Raw genomic sequence first — 21,322 nt, forward strand, 5'->3', positions numbered from 1 at the left:
AAGGACTTTCCAAAAGCAGCAAGCGTGCAGTCTACGTTACACCAGGTATGTATAATGTAGGGATGGCACCTGACTATAAGATAACTTCAGTTCAGGGGATCCCCTGACTGTCTATAAGTCAATTAGGACACCATGTCTACCTGTGCTCACACTGGAGTCACATGGAGAACTCTGAAACCCTTGTCTGGACCCAGTATACAGAGGTGTTGGTATGCTTCTAAATTCTGCTTATAAGACCTTCTGTTTTGATCATCACATTAGGTTCGCTTGTATTACTTATGATGTGGTCTATTTACATAATCGCTGTTTTACCTGTGTCCCGCCCTGCCTGCAGAGTATTGGTTTAATCCCCACTGGTTAGATGGAAGCATACACACACAGAGGGACTCTCTTTTAATGGGTCTGGGGTACAGCTTGGGTTTCATGGGTTTAAAAGGTCAGCTGGCAATTTTAGTGTTGAGTGGAGATTGAGAAATGCCAAGTTGAAAGTGATGTTTTATATCTCATGCTCCACAATCGCATGGGAGGCTAAATGAGTCCTGAAAAAATGCTGAATCATAGTTCATTGTTGTTTGTTGTCATCAGGGCTTCACCACTCCAGGCCTACTTTTTCAGATAGAAAGACAGGGAAAGATACAAAGCACTGGGGCCGGATGGTTAAGCACAGCAGGTTAAGGGCACATGGCACAAAGTGTAAGGACCTAAGGATCCCAGTTCAAGCCCCCGGCTCCCCACCTGCAGGGGGGTCGCCTTACAAGCAGTGGAGCAGGTCTGCAGGTGTCTGATCTTCTCTCCCCCTCTCTGTCTTCCATTCCTCCTTCAACTTCTCTCTGTCCTATCCAGCAACAACGACAACAATAATAATAGCAACAACAACAAGGCCAACAAAGGGGAAAAAGTGGCCTCCAGAAGCAGTGGATTCATGGTGCAGGCACTGAGCCCCAGCAATGACCCTGGAGGCAAAATAAAAATAAATAAATAATTAATAAATAAATAAATTATATATATATATACCAAAGCACCGAAGCTCCTTCCAATGTGGTGGGGCAGGCTCAAACCTGGCCTGCACACATGGCAAAGCTAGTGAACCATTCTGCTGGCTCTGGCTCATCTTCCTAAACCTACCCTGTGGTAGCAAGCAACAGCAGCCACAGGCCCTGAGTGGGGCTTCTACTCTCTCGAGCAGCCCTGGTGTGAGACAGAGAAGAGGGAAGCACTCGCACTGACACTGTACTGGGCAGTAAGGATAGTACTATCTGCTCTGGGATGCTGTGGGAGTGGAGATTACTAACACTAAGCCATCTCTTTTACTTAATTGCTTCATTTAAACCAATAACACAACTTCCCCTCATTAGCAAGACAAACCACTAGAATTAACTGCATGATATTCACTCAACAGGGAGCTCAGAACAAGCTGCTTAGAATTAAAAGCATATTTTTAACACTTTGGTCTCCTAAGATGTCATTCGAAGAGGAGGGGGCAGAAGCAAGAGCTAAAGTTGGGGGGGGGTTACTTTGTACTAGACACTGTGCCTGACACATTATACATATTTCCAAGATTAATTTTAACTACAAGTTAAAATCTCAGAGAAGTTGAGTGATTAGCCCAAGGTCACACTGCTTGCAGACAGTGAAACTGAGATTGGCATGTAGGCCTGCTTGCCTCCAACATATATATATATGAAGTAGTCTCCCCATGAAATAAAAAGAAAAATCTATCATCAAGAAGCCAGCAATATTACTAAAGATCATAAGATGTGATACTTTATCCATGTGATTAAAAATATTCTTTGTCATGTGCACAGACTAGATTCAAGCACAGACCCACCTCATTGAAGGCAGTTACAATGATATGGTCTCTCTCTTTTTCTCCACTTCTATTTGCAAACAAACAAACAAAAAACTTGGCAGGCAGGCTGGGAAGACATCATAATGTTTATGCAAAAAAACAGTTTTCATTCTTGAAGCTCTAAAGTTTCAGGGTTCAACCCTCTAGCATCATCAGTAGCCAGAACTGAGCAGTGCTCTGGTCTTGGTCTCTCTCTCTCTCTGTGTGTGTGTGTGTGTGTGTGTGTGTGTGTCTTTCTCTGTGTATAGCTTTTCCATTAAAAATATTATAAAATAAATAAAAGCAGGGCTGACAAGTTTAGGGATGGTCTTGAATATCATTCAAAATCAAATTCATTTATAAAATTTCCAGGGTAGCAGACTTGATGGGTAATTTACTAACACTTGATTTATATTTTTCTGCATTTTCCACATTTTCTACAATGAATTTGTATTATTTTCATCATCTAAGATAAAAGCAACTTTTTTAAAAAAAAAAGGTTTGTGATCCCTTTGTGACAGTGGCAGCTATCCTTACTGTTTCTGAATACAGTCATTATGAATAGCAAAAGTGTCTTCTAAACTCAATTGATAGAAGCAGACCTAAACTGGCCTTGGCCCAAGATGGTCAAGAATATTGTTCATCGCCAGCCCTGGGAGGGAGAGGGAATACTGATAGCTCCTGGAAAAAAAATAACAAACCTCATATTTGGTTTCTTGCAATTGCCTGCGTGATAATGTTTTCCCAAAGGGAAAATAGATCTTGTATAATGTGAGATTTAAAGAAAGAAGAAAGAGCACCAAGCTAAAATGAAAGCTACAGAAGATAAGTCAAATGTGGCCACCTTTTAAAGAAACATTTTTGAATAGTGAAAAATTTAAATTACCCCCCTCTTCCCTTCTGTATATAATCCCAAGAAAATGATGTGCAAATGTTACAAGGATTAAATACTGATGCTCTATCTCTGCATACTGCCTTAGTAAAGAAATTTTAAAGAGCTCATGGAGGGATGTCTTTTCTTAATCCAGAACAAAAAATATTTGATTTTTTTATCGTTATTTATTTCTTGGATAGAGACAGCCAGAAACTGATACGAAGGGAGGAGACAGAGAGGGAAGGAGACAGAGAAACACCTGCAGCACTGCTTCACCCCTCATAATGCTTTCCCCCTATGGGTGGGGCCGAGGCCTTGAACCCCCAGTCCTTGTGCATTGCAACATGTACAATCAACCAGGTGCACCACCACCTATCCCCTTAGAACAAAATTTTGTAATGAGGCTGGAGAGGTGGCTCAGCAACAGAACATATGCCTTCCATGTGTAAAGTCCTAGGTTCAATTCCTGATCCCAACACCACAAGTAAACAAGGACAAAAACAAATGGAATGTCGTGGATAAGAGAATGGTGCACTGATCTCTCAATTAAAAAAAACCTTAAAAATCTATATTTGAGGGTGTATATATATATATATTTGTACTCACTTGATAGTCCCCTAGTGGAAGTAAGTTCATTTTCTGTAACATAGAATTGGTACAAATAAGTTCATTTCCCACGTCTACGCTCGACCGGACCTGCCAATATACGCGGATATCTTCGCCCACCCTGTCCAACGCTTGACGTCTCATCATCCAATCTGTTCCCCTACACCTACACTGAACTTCTCTGTTCCAGACTCTTGGAAACAGAGTTGGCAGTCAGCTGAGGTAAAGAACAAACACCTCATCACAGACCCCTGCAAGCGTCAACCCGGCTTTGACCTAGCACGTTATGATTGGGCCCTCCTCAATCGCTATCGAACAGGCCATCGCCGGTGCGCCGCTATGTTCCATCACTGGGGAGCCAGAGACGACCCGAACTGCCCCTGCGGCTACAGACAGACTATGACCCACATAGTCAACGACTGCCACCTCTCCAGATTCAAAGGAGGTCTCGAAACTTTACATCAGGCTCAACCTGACGCTGTTGACTGGCTACGGGAGACGGGCAAACGCTGGAAGAAGAAGGTACAATATATATTTTCAACTATGGGGAGTCTCTCACTATTTGCTACTAATTTCAACACAGAAAGATGGCTTTGTGCAATTTCATGAGAACATTCAGTGGCCAAGAATAAGAACACAAGTTTGCTGAGGAGCCCTGACACGTCTCCTCTTACCTGAGCTCATCCACGTTGGCCACACTCCTGGCAAGAATCCCCTTTTCTCGTCGAAGCTTCTTGATCTCAAGTTTGAGGATTCTCATGTCCTCCACCCTCTGGTTGTATTGGCTCTCGCCTTTGTTCAGCACTGATTGCTGGATCTTAATCTTCTCATAGAGCAAAGCTAGTTCATCGTTGCGCCGAACAAGCTGAGACCCCAGGATATCCCTCTCACTGATGACCTAGAAAGGTAGGCAAGGGTAAAGTCACCAGTGAATGAAGTCTCACTTTTTTCATTCATTCAGTCAATGAAGTTGTTGCTATTGCAAATCACTTTGTTGGGAAAATAATATACAGGACAGATGTCATGGCGCATACAATTTCATATCTCCCCAAGACAGGTGACTGCACACCACTCCCACCATCAATTTAAATCTTCCTCCATCATCATGTACTGAATTCCAAACACCCTCAACCGTCTCCTGTTTTCCCCCCTTTAAGTCCTTGGCTCTGCTGCAACAGAACACGGTCTAAATTTTACCCTGTGATTTCCCTCTCTTTCTTTGTTTCTTAAGTTCCACCTATGAATGAGACCATTCACTACCCTTCACTTTCAGACCAATGAATATTTATTGAATATGTGCAGGAATGAGGTGGCTGTCTGTTAGATAGCCAACACCAGACTCCTCCCACTAGATTGTAATCTCATTGGAAATTGAAACATTATAATAATTAATTCTTCTCGTTATCATTCAATAACCCTTGGCCCTTGAGTATTATTTGCTTATTTTCCCCTGACTCATTTTCTATAAATGTTTAAGTCTGAATGACTTTATAATGCATTAGATCTTGCCAAGTCTCACTACTCCTTACTGTCTTACACTGACAACTTCTCTCCTGCTTTTCAACCTGCTAGATCTCTGAAAGCACTTATTATCACTGGCTGTAGTTATACGCAATAAATTATACTATACTAGGATGTGGGTTTCTCCAGGACAGGGACCATGTCTTCTTGTTGTCACTGTACATGCCTGAAGAAGTGCTGAATAAACAGATGAATAAATGAATGAATATTTCATAATTAAGCAACAAAAGTTGGGCCTCTGCTACTGGTTTTCCAATAGACTGAATGGAAGGGCCTAAAGACTTGAATCAAACATTTGTGCTTCTGAAGACATGTGCAGGTCTGTCCAGGAGATGTTCCTACCTGGTCTAACTCCTTCTTCTGTCTCAGCCTCTCTCCATCAGCCTCAGCAATAATTCGCAGGAGTTTTCTCTCCTCAGCTTCCTGCTTTTCAATGAAGTGTTTAGTCTCCAGGGCTTGTTGCCTCAGCTTCTGCAGTTCTGCCTGACAAAGAGTGAAAGATACAAAGTTCACTTTGTCATACACACACACACACACACACACACACATACAGGCAGACAGACATATACACACAGCAAGGCTGCGAGGTCTGCATCCATGTCTGTACTTCCTATAACTTCCTCAGATTTGGTCTAACAGACTCTAGTCACTCTCACAAGCAAAACAAGTACATGAACATGTGTGCATGTGCACATAAAGAGCAGTGTACATTACAATGATCGCATTTATTCTATGAGTTGTGCCCTGAGGGATTTCCATCATTTTTCTATCTGTGTAGCAGGGGCTTCATTGTTATTCAGCAGCATTTCTCTTATCAGTGAAATAGGTGAATTCACTGAGAAAAAATTGCAGAGGAGGACATGGGGAAGTACATTGTGTTGGCTCATGTAATGGTCCTAACACCACCATAAACTGTAGAGATAAAGCCCATTGTAAACAAACATTAGATGAAAAATGAAGACCATTTATCTTACACAGCATCCTGATGGAACAACAAAGAGTGCACGGTGTAAAAAGTATATGATGTCTACTCCTAAGACATTTCTAATCAAGATGAAGAAATATTATATGTAAGTAGGATGGAAACCTTAACAAACCCAAGCAAACATTTTCCAGTATCTATATTATCACACAGATAGTGGGTTGATGTACTTGCAGGCTTGCCAGGGAGACTCCCTGAGCAAACTCAGACCTGGAGACTTTGAAGATCACAGGGAATTGGTAAGAGTGATAGAGTTAAAGTGCTACAGATTGGTAAGTTTCAGAAGGGAAAATCTTTTCATCAATGTGTATCAAAGATACATTCACAACTTATGATCCTGTAGGCATATATCCAGAGGAAATGAGAACAAAATACTGTGGTAGGATATTTGCACCCCTGTATTCATAACAGCACTACCCACAGGAGTCAAAATATGGAAGGAACCTAAATGTCCATTGACAGAGATGACTGGATAAAAAAAAAGTTGTGGTTGGCACAGCCTAGACTGTTCCTAGTCATGACCACAGAATGTGAGCTCAGACATACAGGGATGTAGAGGTTACATAGGCTCCTGTGCTGACTATGGGCCACAGATCAAATCCAAATCGATGGGGTTTACAGTCAACAATATTTTTATACTTTCCCCATATTTGGGAACTACTCTCTTCCCTGATCCAGCTTTCTAGTTCTTTTTCCAACTATGACACCATCCCCCCAGACAATAGCTTATGTCACCTGTATATAAGATGTCAGGTACAGGTAAAAACTAGTCAGGTCTTGGGCCCTTTGGAATATATCTAAAATAGACCTACTAGCTTTTTCCAAAACAGAGACCCCAAATCTCCATCTGCACTATTCCAGCCTTCAGGTTCATAAGTAGTCAGCAATTTTTTTTGCTTTATATCTTAACTCTTTTTCAGCCACCAGGTTCCCAGATGCTATCATGACACCAACTGGACTTCCCAGGGCAAACGACCCCACCAATGTGTACTAGAGCCCCATTTCCCCAGAGCTCTACCCCTCTAGGGAAAGAAAGAGACAGGCTGGGAGTATGGATCAACCTGTCAACACCCATGTTCAGCAGGGAAGCAATTAAGAGAAGCCAGACCATCCACCTTCTGCACCCCATAATGACCTTGAGTCCATGCTCCCAGAGGGTTAAAGAACAGGAAAGCTATCAGGGGAGGGGATGGGATATGGAGCTGTGGTGGGGAAAACTGTGTGGAATTGTAGCCCTCTTATTCTATGGTCTTGTTAGTGTTTCCATTTTATAAATAAATTAAAAAAAAAAGTTGTGGGATAAACACTCAATGGAACACTGCTCTGTCATTTTAAAAGACAGAATTGTGCCTGGATGTGATTATGCTAGGTGAAATAGGTAAGGAAGTGAAAGATGATTATCATATAGTTTCTCTCACATGTGGGTCATAAATAATTGAAACAAATGAACTTTCAATAAAACAAATCCAAGCTGCATCTTGTACTCTATGAGAATGGTGGTGGTTATAGGAAGAAACAGAGAAGCAATGTAGTGGGATAGGTTGAAGGCTGTCACTGGTGTGATGGAACAAAAACATTGGTAATGGATATTGTGAATCATATATACATATACAGGTATAAAGCTATACACCTAATGCCTTATAATACTGTACACCAATGTTGAATCAGTAAATATATGCATTGAAAAATAAGAGTAACTGGGAAATAGCTCACCCAGTAGAGTAAAGCCCACACCCTACTTCACACAAGGTCCTGGGTTTGAGTTCAGGAAGCACACAGGAGCTCTATGGATAGTGGCAAGTGGATGATGGAATAGGACTATGGTGCCTCTACTCTCTCCATCATCTGATAGAAAAAGAAAAATACTGGACCCAGGATACCACTCAGCAGTATCACACATGTATGAGGCCATGAATTCATTCACAAACACTCAATATAAAAAAAAAGTGTGTTTGTTTTATTCCACAAGTATACATGTCATCTATAATATTCTAGACATGGTACTAAGCAAGAAAAAGTAAATGGGGAGTTGAGGGGGAGGAGGGGCGGGCAGGGAGAGCTCTGTTTTCCCTATATGGCTCCAACTTTTCAATGGTTGTAGGTCAGAAAATGACCATTCAAAAAGTAATCTTTTTTCTTCAAGAAGGTAATTGGATCACCCTTTCTACCCACCCAGAAAAGCTATCAAAATGACAGAAAACCCTATATTTGTAAGTGCCTATAACCCTAACTGTAGATACGGTTGGTCTTTAACCCATAAAGACAAAAGGCATTAATTCCATACCTCTGAGTTACCCAAACAGCATACATTGTGCATCCAGTAATAGATGTGTAATATCACAAAATAAACACAGTCAGCTACCGCAAAACCAAGAGTTTCTTATATGACATTTTGTGTGTTCATCCATGAAATGTATGTTTTGGTCTAGGGACAGGCAAAAATAAATACTGAATGGGAAAAGATCTGGTCTAGTTTTTACCACTTAGGGGGTATTACCTGCTAGGAAAGCAAATGAAGAAGCAGCCTTTCTATTTCTATAATCACTTAAGGTAGCAGAGAATACAGCAATAAAATACCTATTTGTATCATGCTTCCTTTAATAAAACTTTTATTTTCCCAGATGTGTAATGCTCAGTTCCCTGTTTCTAAGTGCCAAGAGTTGATCAGAATCCATCAGCAGAACAAAATGAAACCCCTGTTAGATTAAAATGCAATCAACGGTGTGTCAAAGTATCTGTCTGGAATGTAAAGCCATCCATGCATTTGGTATTGCTGAGTGGCTTTTTTCCCCTCATAATATATCAAAATTCTGAGTGGTCTCCTTATGTCATAAATTTATGGGCTGTAAACAAGATGTGATATTAGATGATGGCAGCACATGTTAACATCAACAGAATGCCTTGTTCAAATGCACTTAGCAGCTACAAATCTGAGCTGCCTCACCCAGGAAAGATGGTAACAATGGCTATGCACTGCAAATCCCACCCAACAGTGTTCTGTGTGGACCTGACAGACTGGCAGCTATTGAAGTGTCACTGGTTGTTATAAGATGGCAGAAAAATCTTCAGCTGCTGCTGCCACAATGATTCAGCTGTGTTTATGGAATATCTATGCTCTAATTTGACTATATACATAAATCAGATAACAAAGACTATGCTTGTAGAGTGGGGAGCTAGCATAGTGGTTAATGCAAGACTTCCATGCCTGAGGCACTAAGATCTCAGGTTCAGTCCCTGTACTACCATAGGTCAAGGCTGAGCACCACTCTGGTTGAAAATAATAACTAAATAGACAATGACAGAAAATGTTTGAGGCTGGGTAGTGGTTCACTCAGTAGAGCACACATTAACATATGCAAGGACCTGGGTTCAAACCACTGCTCCCTACCAGCAGAGGGGAAGCTTCACAAGTAGTGAAGCAATGCTATAGGTGTCTCTCTCTCTCTCTCTCTCTCTCTCTCTCTCTCTCTCTCTCTCTCCCTCTCTATTCCTCTATTCCTCTCCACAATTTCTCTGTATCTCTATTTTTTAAAAAAAATTTCATCCATTCGTATATGTTCCTGTGATTCACTATGTTTCACAGAAACCATCTGTTTCAATCTATCAAAATAAACAGGACCACCTGAAGTCTTCAAGCTAACATACAATTAGCACCCTGCTCCCCATGTCCGCCCCTCTCACAACAGCTCCCCTGAATGTCATTCTAGAGAGTACACTAAGAAAAAGGTTATGATACCCTGAAGCTAGTTGCTAATGTGATGCTGAGTTCTGGACATAAGAGAATTTGCTGCTGAATTATTTACCATGAATCAAAGTGTTGTCAGATTGATGTGGGGATGATTAGGAGGTGAAGAGACAGAATCAGGGGCTTGTTAGGACTGGGAGGCAGACACTACAAATGAGATGGTTTCTTCAGTGCTGATGAAACAAGACTGGGAAAGAACAGGCAGAGGAGCACAGATGCAGCAATGTCTACACAGAACTATTGACATTCTGTCATACCATAATGTGCTGACAATGTCTAGGGTCTAGGGGAGTAAGCACAGACTAATAGCAACTGAACAAAGAAAAGAAACTTAGATGGAGTGAAGTTTTCCTTTTGGGAGAAGGAAAAAATGAAGATGGGGTGACCTATTATGGACAGTTGGCTGCCAGCTTAGAGAATTAGTAAATAGGGTTGTCCTATCAAAAGCGTCTTCTGGCCTACAAAACAGGATATGGCTTGCCCTTCAAGTAGGAATCATCTATGCACATAGCTTTATGGAGCTCACAGTAATAAGCTAAATGTCTCCTGGAGCAAAAGTTACTAGAAAATCTGACCTTTCCTCTAGGGTTTTAGTTTGCAAACTTCAGATGCATGAAATCCAGAGACCAGTATAGAATGTGATTCAGATTTGAAGCTAAAAAGAAAGTCAAAAGGCTGAAATTCAACAACTGAGCTGTCATATTTTTCTAAGGAATATCAAATAGGCTTAACGATAGGCCAAAATTATCCAGTTGAAGCACCCCTGCAAGTCACCCTCGGGTAACCTCAAATAATAAATTAAGTAGGTATCCTTCTTCTGCTTCTTGCCTTTATGTAAAATGTTAGAAGAGGTATTCTAGTTTAACAATTGTAAGTCCAAAGTAATCATCGTCATGTAATCAATAACTCTTAAGATGTCTAGACCTAGGATCTTAGATCTGACAAACCAGCCCAGAAACCCTTTCATCATCCTTCATGTCCTCCAGCTACCAACTCTATTGTTCCAAGACCAAATACCAGGCCCTTATTGACTTTTGATTTTTTGTTTTGTTTCATTATGATGCTATTTTGGAACTATATGTACAGGTGCCTGAGGATGAAAGGCATAAATGAAACAAACATCAACAGAAGTCAAATTCCAGAGAATGAGGAATAGTTGCTCTCTTGCACAGGACATCGCTTATTTTACAGCAGAACTTTGTCGAAGGCAGTGCATTTTCCTTTGCTTCTCATAACTGTGGGGTTTTTTTCTGATTGGAGCATCACTTGGGAAAGTAAGAGCTACCACTGCCATCCTCTTAAAGGAATAAAGTGGTGTTCTAAACCGAGTTACATTGAAGCCATGCTAGCATGGATTCAAGAATCTTATGTGGGAAGTAATTCTCACATTAAGGTTCTTCTGATTTATACTGTAACATAAACCTCATTCCAGACCAGGGGGATAGCTCAGCAGGTAGAGTGCCTACTTCCCAATGCACACCCAGATTAGAGCTTTGGCATCACATGGGAGTCCCACAGCACTGGGGATATCTCTCGTATTATGGTGTCTATCTCCCATCTGAATCAAAAAGCATCCTGGAAAAGTGAAATTATACATGTGTGAGGTCTATCATTATGCCAATTTGACATTCCTTAGAAAAATATGACAGCTTAGTTGCTTGTTGTTGAATTTTTGCCTTTTGGCTTTCTTTTAGCCTCAAACTTGTAAATAATAGTATATAAAAGGAAAGGATTCCTTTTAAAGATGAAATAAAATTGTTGTATGCTTTACATTGGGTTGTTCTAGCTCTCCCCCTGCCAAGAAAATTGGTTCAGTCCTGCTAGTTTCGCGGGCCCGCTTGTTCCCACCCCAAGGAACCCCGACAGGGTTCCAGAGTTTGAGAGTTCCAGAATTCAAGAGTGCTTGGCGCCGCTGCGGGGGAAGGAGGCAGAAGAGTTCTGTTTGGTGATTAGTTTGTCTTGGTTTATAAATCGTTGTTCCTGAATAAAGAAATACAGCTTCCCTGCCCAGCCGTGTGACCCGGAGTCTCTGTTACCCGCCCGTGAAGCTAGCCCGGCCAGCTGGAGCTACCGAATTTTAACAACAAATGGCGCCCACGTGGACCTGACCTGCGCATCTCTCAGATAAGTGAAGACAATTTGGCTACCTATGTACTATGGCCTTCTCTTCTGCTTGTGAGGAGATCTCCAAAGGTCTCTGCCCTTTCTTCACAAGACTGTTTTGCTGTTTCTGGAACATTTATCTCTGGACCACTCTGTGGTTTCCACTCGCTCGGGCACACTCAGAACAGCCAGCGGAGTCGGAAAGAGCCAGTGGGCGAGAGGTGAGGTGCAGAGCTGCCTTTTCCACCTGGTGGAGCAGCCAGCCAGCCGGCTGCACCCAGACAACCCCGTGCACCGCGCCCGCAGCCCTGCAGCCCCCAGGAGGCCGACGCCAGCACACAGGAGCCTGACGCCAGCATGCAGGAGCCCGATGCCAACATGCAAGAGCCTGATGCCAACACGCAGGAGCCCAAGGCCAACCCACAAGAGCCGGCTCTCCACCACGTGGCACAGGGCACTGGGCACGAGATCCCTCCACGCTGCTTGGCCACTGAAAGCAGGGCAGCAGATATGACAGGGCCATGGAACAGGGCAGCAGACATGGCAGGGCCATGGGGCAGGGCCACGGTGGCCTATCATGGCCACCACCCCAGGGCACCTCGGCCCACGCCTTCTACAAGGCTGGCCTGCCCGCCCTCGGGCTATGAATTCTATACAGATCCTGGACCTCCCAGACCCCCCGGGCTCCCTGCTGAAACTGGGTCCCCTGGCCGAGATCCTCAGTTCCGGTCTGAAGGTAGACAAGCTGGAGTACCCAGAGATTCGTGCAGAGATCGCAACCTGCAATTCCTTGAAGTGGAGCTGTGCGGGAGGCCACCTCCAGATTGTGACCCCCCCCAACAACTAAGACAGTACAGACCTAAATTCGTGTTTAAAATGACATGTCTTCGTAACAAAGGTTTCTCTCCTTGTGTATTAATGACCATGTTTATGTGTGTGTTTAAAGTTTGGTAAACAGTAACTTTAAGGCTAAATTCTTACTAGACAAAGTTAAATGAAAGAAGTTTTCAAAGTAATTCTCATAAAGATAAAATTAACTTACATTTAAAGTCTGAGGTAAAAATTAGTTAACAATCAATATATTTTAACTAAGTTGGTCTAAACAAGACCTGTGCACACCTAGGGTGTGTCTCTATCTTGAATGGGTGTAACAAAAGGATAAATAGACTTGTTATGTAAAACTCTCGATTACCTTCTCTATTAGAAATGGTAGATTACACAATGGCTATGCTAATTATTCTCATGCCTGAGGTTTTCTTTCCTGCTCACACCTAGGGTGTGTCTCCATCTTGAATGGGTGTAACAAAAGGTTAAAAAGACATTGTTGATATGTAAAAGTCTCAAATTCCTTCTCTATTAGAAATTTTAGATTGTGCTGTGGTTATGCTAATAACAAGTTTTGTTTCATAGTAAGTAAATTGCAGCCGGCTACCTTTGGGAGTCTAGGCCATTCCCCACCCCCATACAAATGCCTGTCGAGGCAAGTACGCCCCCCAGAGGCAAGAAATGTTTTTTTAAGCTGATAAAGTTTTGCCCACAGAGGCAAAAAAAATGGCCCCCTCAGGCCTTCCCTTGGCAGCACACTGGTTCTTGTTACTTGCTTACATGTTTCTCCATGTTTGTGCCAGTTTCTTTTTTAAAAATGCCTGTATGATATAGGTTTCTGTTCACCCCACACCCTTGATACTGTAGTCATTTAGTTAAAAAGAAAAGGGGGAATTGTTGTATGCTTTACATTGGGTTGTTCTAGCTCTCCCCCTGCCAAGAAAATTGGTTCAGTCCTGCTAGTTTCGTGGGCCTGCTTGTCCCCGCCCCAAGGAACCCCGACAGGGTTCCAGAGTTCGAGAGTTCCAGAGTTCTAGAGTGCTTGGCGCCACTGCAGGGGAAGGAGGCAGGAGAGTTCTGTTTGGTGATTAGTTTGTCTTAGTTTATAAATCGTTGTTCCTGAATAAAGAAATACAGCTTCCCTGCCCAGCCGTGTGACCCAGAGTCTCTGTTACCCGCCCGTGACACTAGCCCGGCCAGCTGGAGCTTCCGAATTTTAACAACATAAAATATACTCCATTCCACCACATTTTCCAGGTTAAAAAAAAAAACTATCTTCTACAAAACTATGCCTTTAAAACATAGGGGGAAAGAAGGCAAAAATGCAGGACTGTTTCAAAATTTTAGAAAATGTATATACGTTCCATGTTTATAAGTAAATTTTTATGAAGAAGCTTGTTCTTTTTCTGGTATAAATTGGGAGTTGGAATAAAACACTTAAATAAGTGTATTAAGTTGCTGGGCTAATGTGGAGGTGCCTCTTCCCGGACACGTACTCTCTGGGTTGGAGAGAACTCGACCGGAGCCAGCCTGGACTGCTACTCACTCAGCAATGCAGGAGAGATGACTCAAACTCGTGGTGGAGTGGAAATGCAATGTCTTTATTGATCAGAGAGACAATGCTTTTAAAGGCCAGACCCAGAAGTGACAAGTTGGAAATGGAAATGGCTAGGAAAGAGGTGGAGAAAGGCAAAAGGGTGCTGGGAAGGTAGAAATTTCCTTAGCAATTGTTGCGAGGGTTTTAACTGGTGGGATTAATGATACCCTGGAGGCAGAGAGGGTCTTGAAAGATAGATCAAAGGAATGGAATGGGTGGGGATCTTTCAGGCAAAACAATGATTATGTAGATAGGCCATAGTATCAGGAATTCAGGGTGGAGCAGGGGGAGCTGGCTTAACAATTTCCTGACATTAAGTAACACGTCTTTTTTGTAAAGGTACAATTTTAATTGTTCTGAAACCAAATGCACCTTAAGTCAATTTTATATAGTAATCCTATTTCCATGAAGACCTATCATTACAGTGGCAAACCTGTTATTAAATTGAGAGAGTATAATTCAATCTGTGACATCTTGAAATCAAGGAGATATGGCTCAACCTATCTAGCACTAAGTACATACTTTTAAGAGAGAAGCTGTCTTTGAAAGATAGTATGTGTTAAAGTAAAAGTTCCAACTTTAAATTATCCTAAATAACTCCTGCAAGTGATTCATAAGCAGCCATGAATAGTCTGCATATATACATTCAGAATCAAAGCAGGATCACTCTCTTATAATTTCTTTCTTAAATTTTCTGGTCATGGACTGGGAAGATAACATAATGGTCATGAAAAAGACTTTCATGCCTGAGGCACCAAAGGTCCCAGGTTCAATCCCCAGCACCACCACAAGCCAAAGTCATCAAAGGTCCCAGGTTCAATCCCCAGCACCACCACAAGCCAAAGTTAAGCAGTGCTCAGGGAGGGGGAACTCGGGGGTGGAGTGGGTGTCAGGTAGACTAGAAAGGAAATATATTAGATTGGATAGCAAAAGGAAATTAGTGCATGGATAGTAAAACACATTTATTGTGAGAATTTGAAATTATGTAACTTTTTTGGTATGTAATCTTGGAAAGAGTTTATTTTGTTAGTCAACTCAGACTTCTAAATTTATAAATTTAAAACAATATATCAGAGTAATATAGATACAAATAAATATGGAGGTGATTGCCTGGAGGAGTGTTTGCAAAGTTCTTAAAACCATTGAATAAGATGAACTTCATTATGAACCTGGTTGAGGGCCAATGAAGTGAGCACAAAGGTTGAAACCTGGTAGTTAACAACACTGTAGGCAGGAAAGTCACATGTAAACAGTAATTATCACAGGGACAATTGCCACTATTACCTTACAGAAGGCCTAATTGGAGAAAAGGGTTGGAAAATTGAGTGTGAACACAAGGCTGAATTTAGGTTTTGAAGGCACAGGAATTTTCTAGAGAATCTAGGAATTCCCAGACTTTCTTTCACAGATATAATAGCCAATCTAAGTGGACCAGCACTGCCCCTGTCTACTGAGAACATTGCCTATAAGGACACTAGACCTGGAGGTGGTAGAGATCAGCTTTCTAACAATTGGATTGTTCTCCTTGTCTTTTGTTAATGTCTGTGAACCAGGAACCTGTCTCAAGTATGTTGGATAGACAGACTATTGGTGCATCAGTCTTGAAGTTTAGTGGTGGGAGTGGTATGCAGACATCTGTCCTGCAAAGATGAGACAGTATACCAATATGACCACTGTCTTGTAAAGAATCCTGATTCAAGCCCCCAGCTCCCCACCTGCAGGGGAGTCGTTTCACAAGTGGTGAAGCAGGTCTGCAGATGTCTTTCGCTCTCTCTCTCCCCCTCTCTGTCTTTCTCTCCTATCTTAATTTCTCTCTCTCCTATCCAAGAAAAACAACAACAACAATAATAACAGCAACAATGAAAAAAAAAAAAGATGGCCACCAGGAGCAGTGGATTTATTGTACAGGCACCAAGCCTCAGCGATAACCCTGGAGGCAAAAAAAAAAAAATACCTTGAGTGTTTCTTTCTCCTTCTCTATCCGCTGCTGTTCTAGATGCAGTTTCACAAGCGCTGACTCTTTGGCAGAGATTTCTTCTTTCAACTGATCTACCTGATGGGTCATAATCTTCAATTTTCTTTTCATTTCTGTAATTTCATCCTAACAAAGTGAAAGGAGAAATGTTTGAAAATGAATTAATTAAACAGACATCGCCACCCCTGTTGAAGTTCACTCTTCAAGGGCTTTTAAGGGAGCTCTCTTAAAACAATGGTCTCTCCATCAATTAAGATCACTATCCTCATGTCCTGTGCCCATAGATTCTAAAGTACTTTAGAACTTTCAGTCCAGAAATACTCTCATGTGATGTAGACAAAGTTTGCATTATAAAAATTCATGTCATACACACATGAAAACATACAGAAACAATACACATTTTATTCTTTATTTAGTGACAAATGGAGACATAATATTAATTTTTTATGTTATTGAAACACTGTGACGCTTTGCAGTTAGCACATGAGAGCATACTGTTCCCCTCTGAGCCAGGATAACTGCTGCCAGTTTTAAAAATTAGAAACAGCAGAATGGCAAGTCTACATAATAACTAAAAACAGGGCCAGGATCTTGACATTTTATCAAGTTGTATCATTTCCATTTCAAACAATGTGACAGAATGCATAAATTGATATTCTCTTTCAGGAGAACTCCACAAGGTTTTTTTTCTTGACCTCTTCTGTTGTCTTCATTAGATTAGCATAAACTCCTTTAAACCCAATATGGGGAGATTACAATGTCTGGATGTGTATGTGTGTGTATATATATATGTGTGTGTGTGTGTGTGTGTGTGTGTGTGTGTATTTTTTTTACCTGAGCTTCAACTAGATTTTTACTATACAGATTCCGGTCTGACCTCACAGCTTCATACAGGTTCTGTTGCTGTTTAAGTTTAGTCTCTGATTCAGCAATTTTTTTCCGATAGTCAAAAATCTGCATTTCTCGGACTTTTATGTCCTCCATGTTTATGAGAACCTAGAGGGGGGAAAATATATAAAGATGTTTAAATAGCCCAACAGTAGCTGTCAGTAAAGACAAATAGAGTTGTTATTATTATTATTAATAATAATTTATTTTGGATAGAGACTGAAATTGAGAGGGAAAGAGGAGCTAGAGTGGGAAGGACAGACACCTACAGCACTGCTTCACTACTGTGAAGCCTCTCCCCTATAGATGGAGACATGGGGCTTGAACCTGGGTCCTTGTGCATTGTAACAGGTCCACTCAGTCAGGTGCACAATCACCTGGCCTTGAAGGACAAACATTCTTATCTAAAGATAGCTAGTAAAAATATTAGCAATCAGAAAGTCTGAGTGTAATGGAGGACATATCATACTTGAGGGTCCAAAGTCTCAGGTTCAATCCCCTAATTAAGTTAAGTCTGGTGGTGGCTATAATCACTTCAGTACAACACAGAAATTCAGGCCAGCTGATTAGTGACAAACACATTTTTTACCTATACTGGAGTTCCGCTCAAGCATGAAGTCTTAACACAGTTACTTTTTAATCACAAGAGGAAAAAAAAATGAATTCATTTCTGACTCTCCTGACTACACACACACACACACATACACACACGAAAGATAAAAGGCATAGGCTTAAACTGATCTTAACACAAAGCAATAAAAAAGATAACTTAGCTATTTGTCTGTATGAAGTTGGCCACAAGAAAGGAAAGTGGTCTTTGAATTTTTATAGTAATCATAACACTGCCTTACCAATGTCAAAGTCAGTTCATCAGGGAAACTAGAAAGCCTTGTTAAAAATGTTTTCTATTGTGTACCAAACAATTCTTGGAAAGGTGAGACATAAGAAAAACTGCCTCCTTGCAAGTATGAAAAACCATGGCACAAAATTCCAGCATGAGTCAATAGCTCTCTTCCAGCTACCCACATAATAGAGGTTAACATCACCATAACTCCCAGTTGCAATATACAAAATTGTTGGTCTGCTTCTAAATTCTGCTTCTAAGACCCCTTCGGTTGCATTGCTTGCAGCTGTGGTCTATTTACATAATCATTGTTTTCATTGGTTTAATCCCCACTGGTTCAAGTGCTTTTTCCTTCCCACCCCCTATCCTATATACTTCCTCTTCCTGACACTTCTGCCTCAGGAGATATACATAGGACAGGATTGTGATTAGAGATAGATCACACTGCATTCCCACTCAATAAAGATTGAACTGCGTCCCACTCAGCCATGAGTTCATGGTCGTCTCTCTCACACCCGCGAAGCTAGCTCAGCACAAAATTATTTATTTTTTAGGACAAATTTATTTGAAAATTCCTTTAATAAGTTTACCTAAGAAAACTGAGTAAGTCAATAAGCTTTTCATAGATTTAGATTTAAGCATGGGTGGCATTAAATTTAAGCAAAAACCTTTTTAACATGTATTATTTTGTAGTATTATATTTGTCTTACTAGTCCTATTGTTTTGTTGCAATTGGTAAAAAAAAAAAAAAAAAAGTTCCTTTTCCCAAGTATTTTAATTGTATTTCTTTACACAGAATTCCAGATTCCATACTTGTAAATCAGTGTAAAATAGATACTTGTCTCCTTTGTTTACTTGGACTTTCCTTCTAGTTTCACCCCACATCAGCACCTCATCAACAGTATTACCAGATTAACAATCTAGTCTGTGTCCTTCCATATAGTTTATTGAATTCTGTGTATTCAATTCAGCTCTGCAATTTTTTCATCATATTATTAGTCAATATTTCTTGGGTACCAGATATTCTATATGTATTAACCCATTTAATCTTTGCAAAAATTCTATTATTCAGCCCTAGGTCAGTAGGATGGGGCTTAAAGTTAATGGTATTTATGTAGTTTTCTCATTTCTGGGAGCTACTCTCTGCCCTGATCCAGATGTCTAGTCTTATTCCCAACTTTGACACCATCTTCCCAAACCATACTTTTAGCCTATCTGTATGCTAGCTGTGGGATTCAGGCAAAAATAGTAAAGTCATGGGCACTTCGGAATATAGCTAAAACAGACTTCCTAGCTTCTTCCAACATGAAGACCCCAAATAGAATCTGATATATTCTTACCTTTTGGTTCCTGATTATTAAACAATTTGTTCTGTTTTGTATCTTAATGCTTTTCTACCACCAAATTGCAGATGCTACCATGATGCCAACCTGACCTCCCTGGGCAGAGGACCTCACAAATGTGTCCTGGAACCCCACTAAGCCCTACCCCACTGGGGAAAGACAGGAACAGGATGGGGGTATGGATTGACCTGTCAACACCCATATCCAGTGGAGAAGCAATTACAGAAGCCAGACCTCCTCACCTTCTGCACCGCAAAAAGATCTTTGGTCCATACTCCCAAAGGGATAAGGAATAGGGAAACTTCCGGTGGAGGGGATGGGATACAGAACTCTGGTGGCAGGAATTTTATGGACCTGTATCCCTTTTATCCCACAATCTTATCGATCATTATTAAATCACTAATAAAAAAACCTATCAGGTGTTTATTGTTGTCATGCTGATTTTAAAAGAAGGAAACTGATGTTAAATATCACTCACAACTGTTCAACTAGGAAATGTACAGATACAGGCATATGTTTTGTCTTCTTCTTTTCATTACTTTCTTTGCTTTGTTTTTTGGCATTTTTCTAAAGCAAAACAAGAGCCTTATTGCACATACTTCTATTTAATCAGTAATACTTTGTGAAAATCATGTGGAATAGCTCTAACTAATTCTCTTTAACAATGGTGTAGTACTCATCAATGTGGATATCTTTCTTTATATACTGAGTCCTTCTCCTCTTATGACATTAACTTTGTTTCCACTTCTTGCCCCCCTGAAATATGTGGCAGTAATCATTTCTATAAATGTATCCTCAAGCATGTGTACTTTCTTCTGTGGATAGATTCCCAGGACTGGAGTATCAGATTGCTAGATTGCTTCCCAAAATGACTGTGACATTTTGTATAGTCATACCACCAGCAATTGTTTTCTTAATAGAAAAACCAGACTTGCAGTGTCAGGGATAAAATAAACCCTCTTTGGTTATACTGGATGATTCTTTTAATGTACTATTAAATTTGGTTTGCTAGACTTTCATTTAGGATTTGGCATTCGTATTCATAAACCATCCTGGCCTATAGCTTTCAAGTTTCTATTTCAATAGCAAGATTTCTCCTAGTTTCATAAAGTTAACAGAGCATCTTTATGTTCATTTATTCACTCACCCATTTATCCATTCACTCAATGAGCAAGTACTGAGGATCACTCTATGGCAGGCAATGTAAAGGCATATGGTTTTATTGTCTTATTATTACTAATTACTAAGAGAATGCCCCAAGGTAAGAATACATATAGATTCATATGGTTACTGTGGGACTGGAAGCAGAAAATTAGAAAAACTAAGGCAAGTAGATCTAGAAGAAGTTCATGGAAAGATCTAAAATAAAAAGAAGGTTTAGGGGGCCGAGTGGTGGGGTACTCAGTTAAGTGCACAGTTAAGTGCAAGGATCCATGCAAGAATTCAGGTTCAAGTCCACAACTCCCCACCTGTAGTAGGAATACTTCACCAAAGGTGAAGTAAGTTTATAAGTATCTATCTTTCTCTCTCCCCTTTCCTTTCAATTTCTCTCTGTCCTACCAAATAAAAATGGAAACAATGGCCGCCAGGAGCAGTGGATTCATAGTGCCAGCACTGAAGCCCAGCAATAACCCTGGAGGCAAATAGTAGTAGTAATAATAATAAATAAATACATTTTTCATTCTGTCTTCCATTATCTCTGATCCATATCTTAAAAATTCTTAAAAACAAGTAGTAAGTGACCTTTTAAGATGCCACCACAGGTGGACAGGAGGTGTAGGTTAGAAATTCATGTGACACCTAAGCATGGATAGTCATTCCTGGATCTGTTACTTCTTTGGTTTTTTTTTTATATTTATCTATTTATTTTCCCTTCTGTTGCCTTTGTTGTTCTTTGTTGTTATTGTACTTATTACTGTTGTTGTTGATGATGTCATCATTGTTTGATAGGACAGAGAGAAATGGAGAGAGGAGGGAAAGACAGAGAGAAGGAGAGAAAGATAGACACCTACAGACCTGCTTCACCACCTGTGAAGCGAGTTGCCTGCAGGTGGGGAGCCGGGGGCTTGAACCAGGATTCTTATGCCGGTCCTTGAGCTTTGCACAATGTGTGGCTTAACCCGCTGCAGTACCGCCCAACTCAGTTTGATTTTTTTTTTTAATGAAGGCACTATCTTAGCTTAAAATTTAG

General features: G+C 40.8%; 1 protein-coding gene across 1 annotated transcript in view; it reads right to left on the minus strand.

The window, feature by feature from the left end:
- The window catches only part of CFAP58 (cilia and flagella associated protein 58), a 139,355-nt gene that overhangs the window by 65,968 nt on the left and 52,065 nt on the right, over positions 1–21,322 (minus strand). The window contains exons 10-13 of the mRNA XM_060170954.1: positions 16,891–17,052; positions 16,036–16,182; positions 5,172–5,312; positions 3,983–4,206 (exon numbers count right to left, since the gene is read on the minus strand). Of these exons, the coding sequence (XP_060026937.1) occupies positions 3,983–4,206; positions 5,172–5,312; positions 16,036–16,182; positions 16,891–17,052 (674 nt within the window). The remainder of the gene's footprint in view (positions 1–3,982; positions 4,207–5,171; positions 5,313–16,035; positions 16,183–16,890; positions 17,053–21,322) is intronic.

Source organism: Erinaceus europaeus, chromosome 14 (genome assembly GCF_950295315.1).
Source record: "Erinaceus europaeus chromosome 14, mEriEur2.1, whole genome shotgun sequence".
NCBI lineage: Eukaryota > Metazoa > Chordata > Mammalia > Eulipotyphla > Erinaceidae > Erinaceus > Erinaceus europaeus.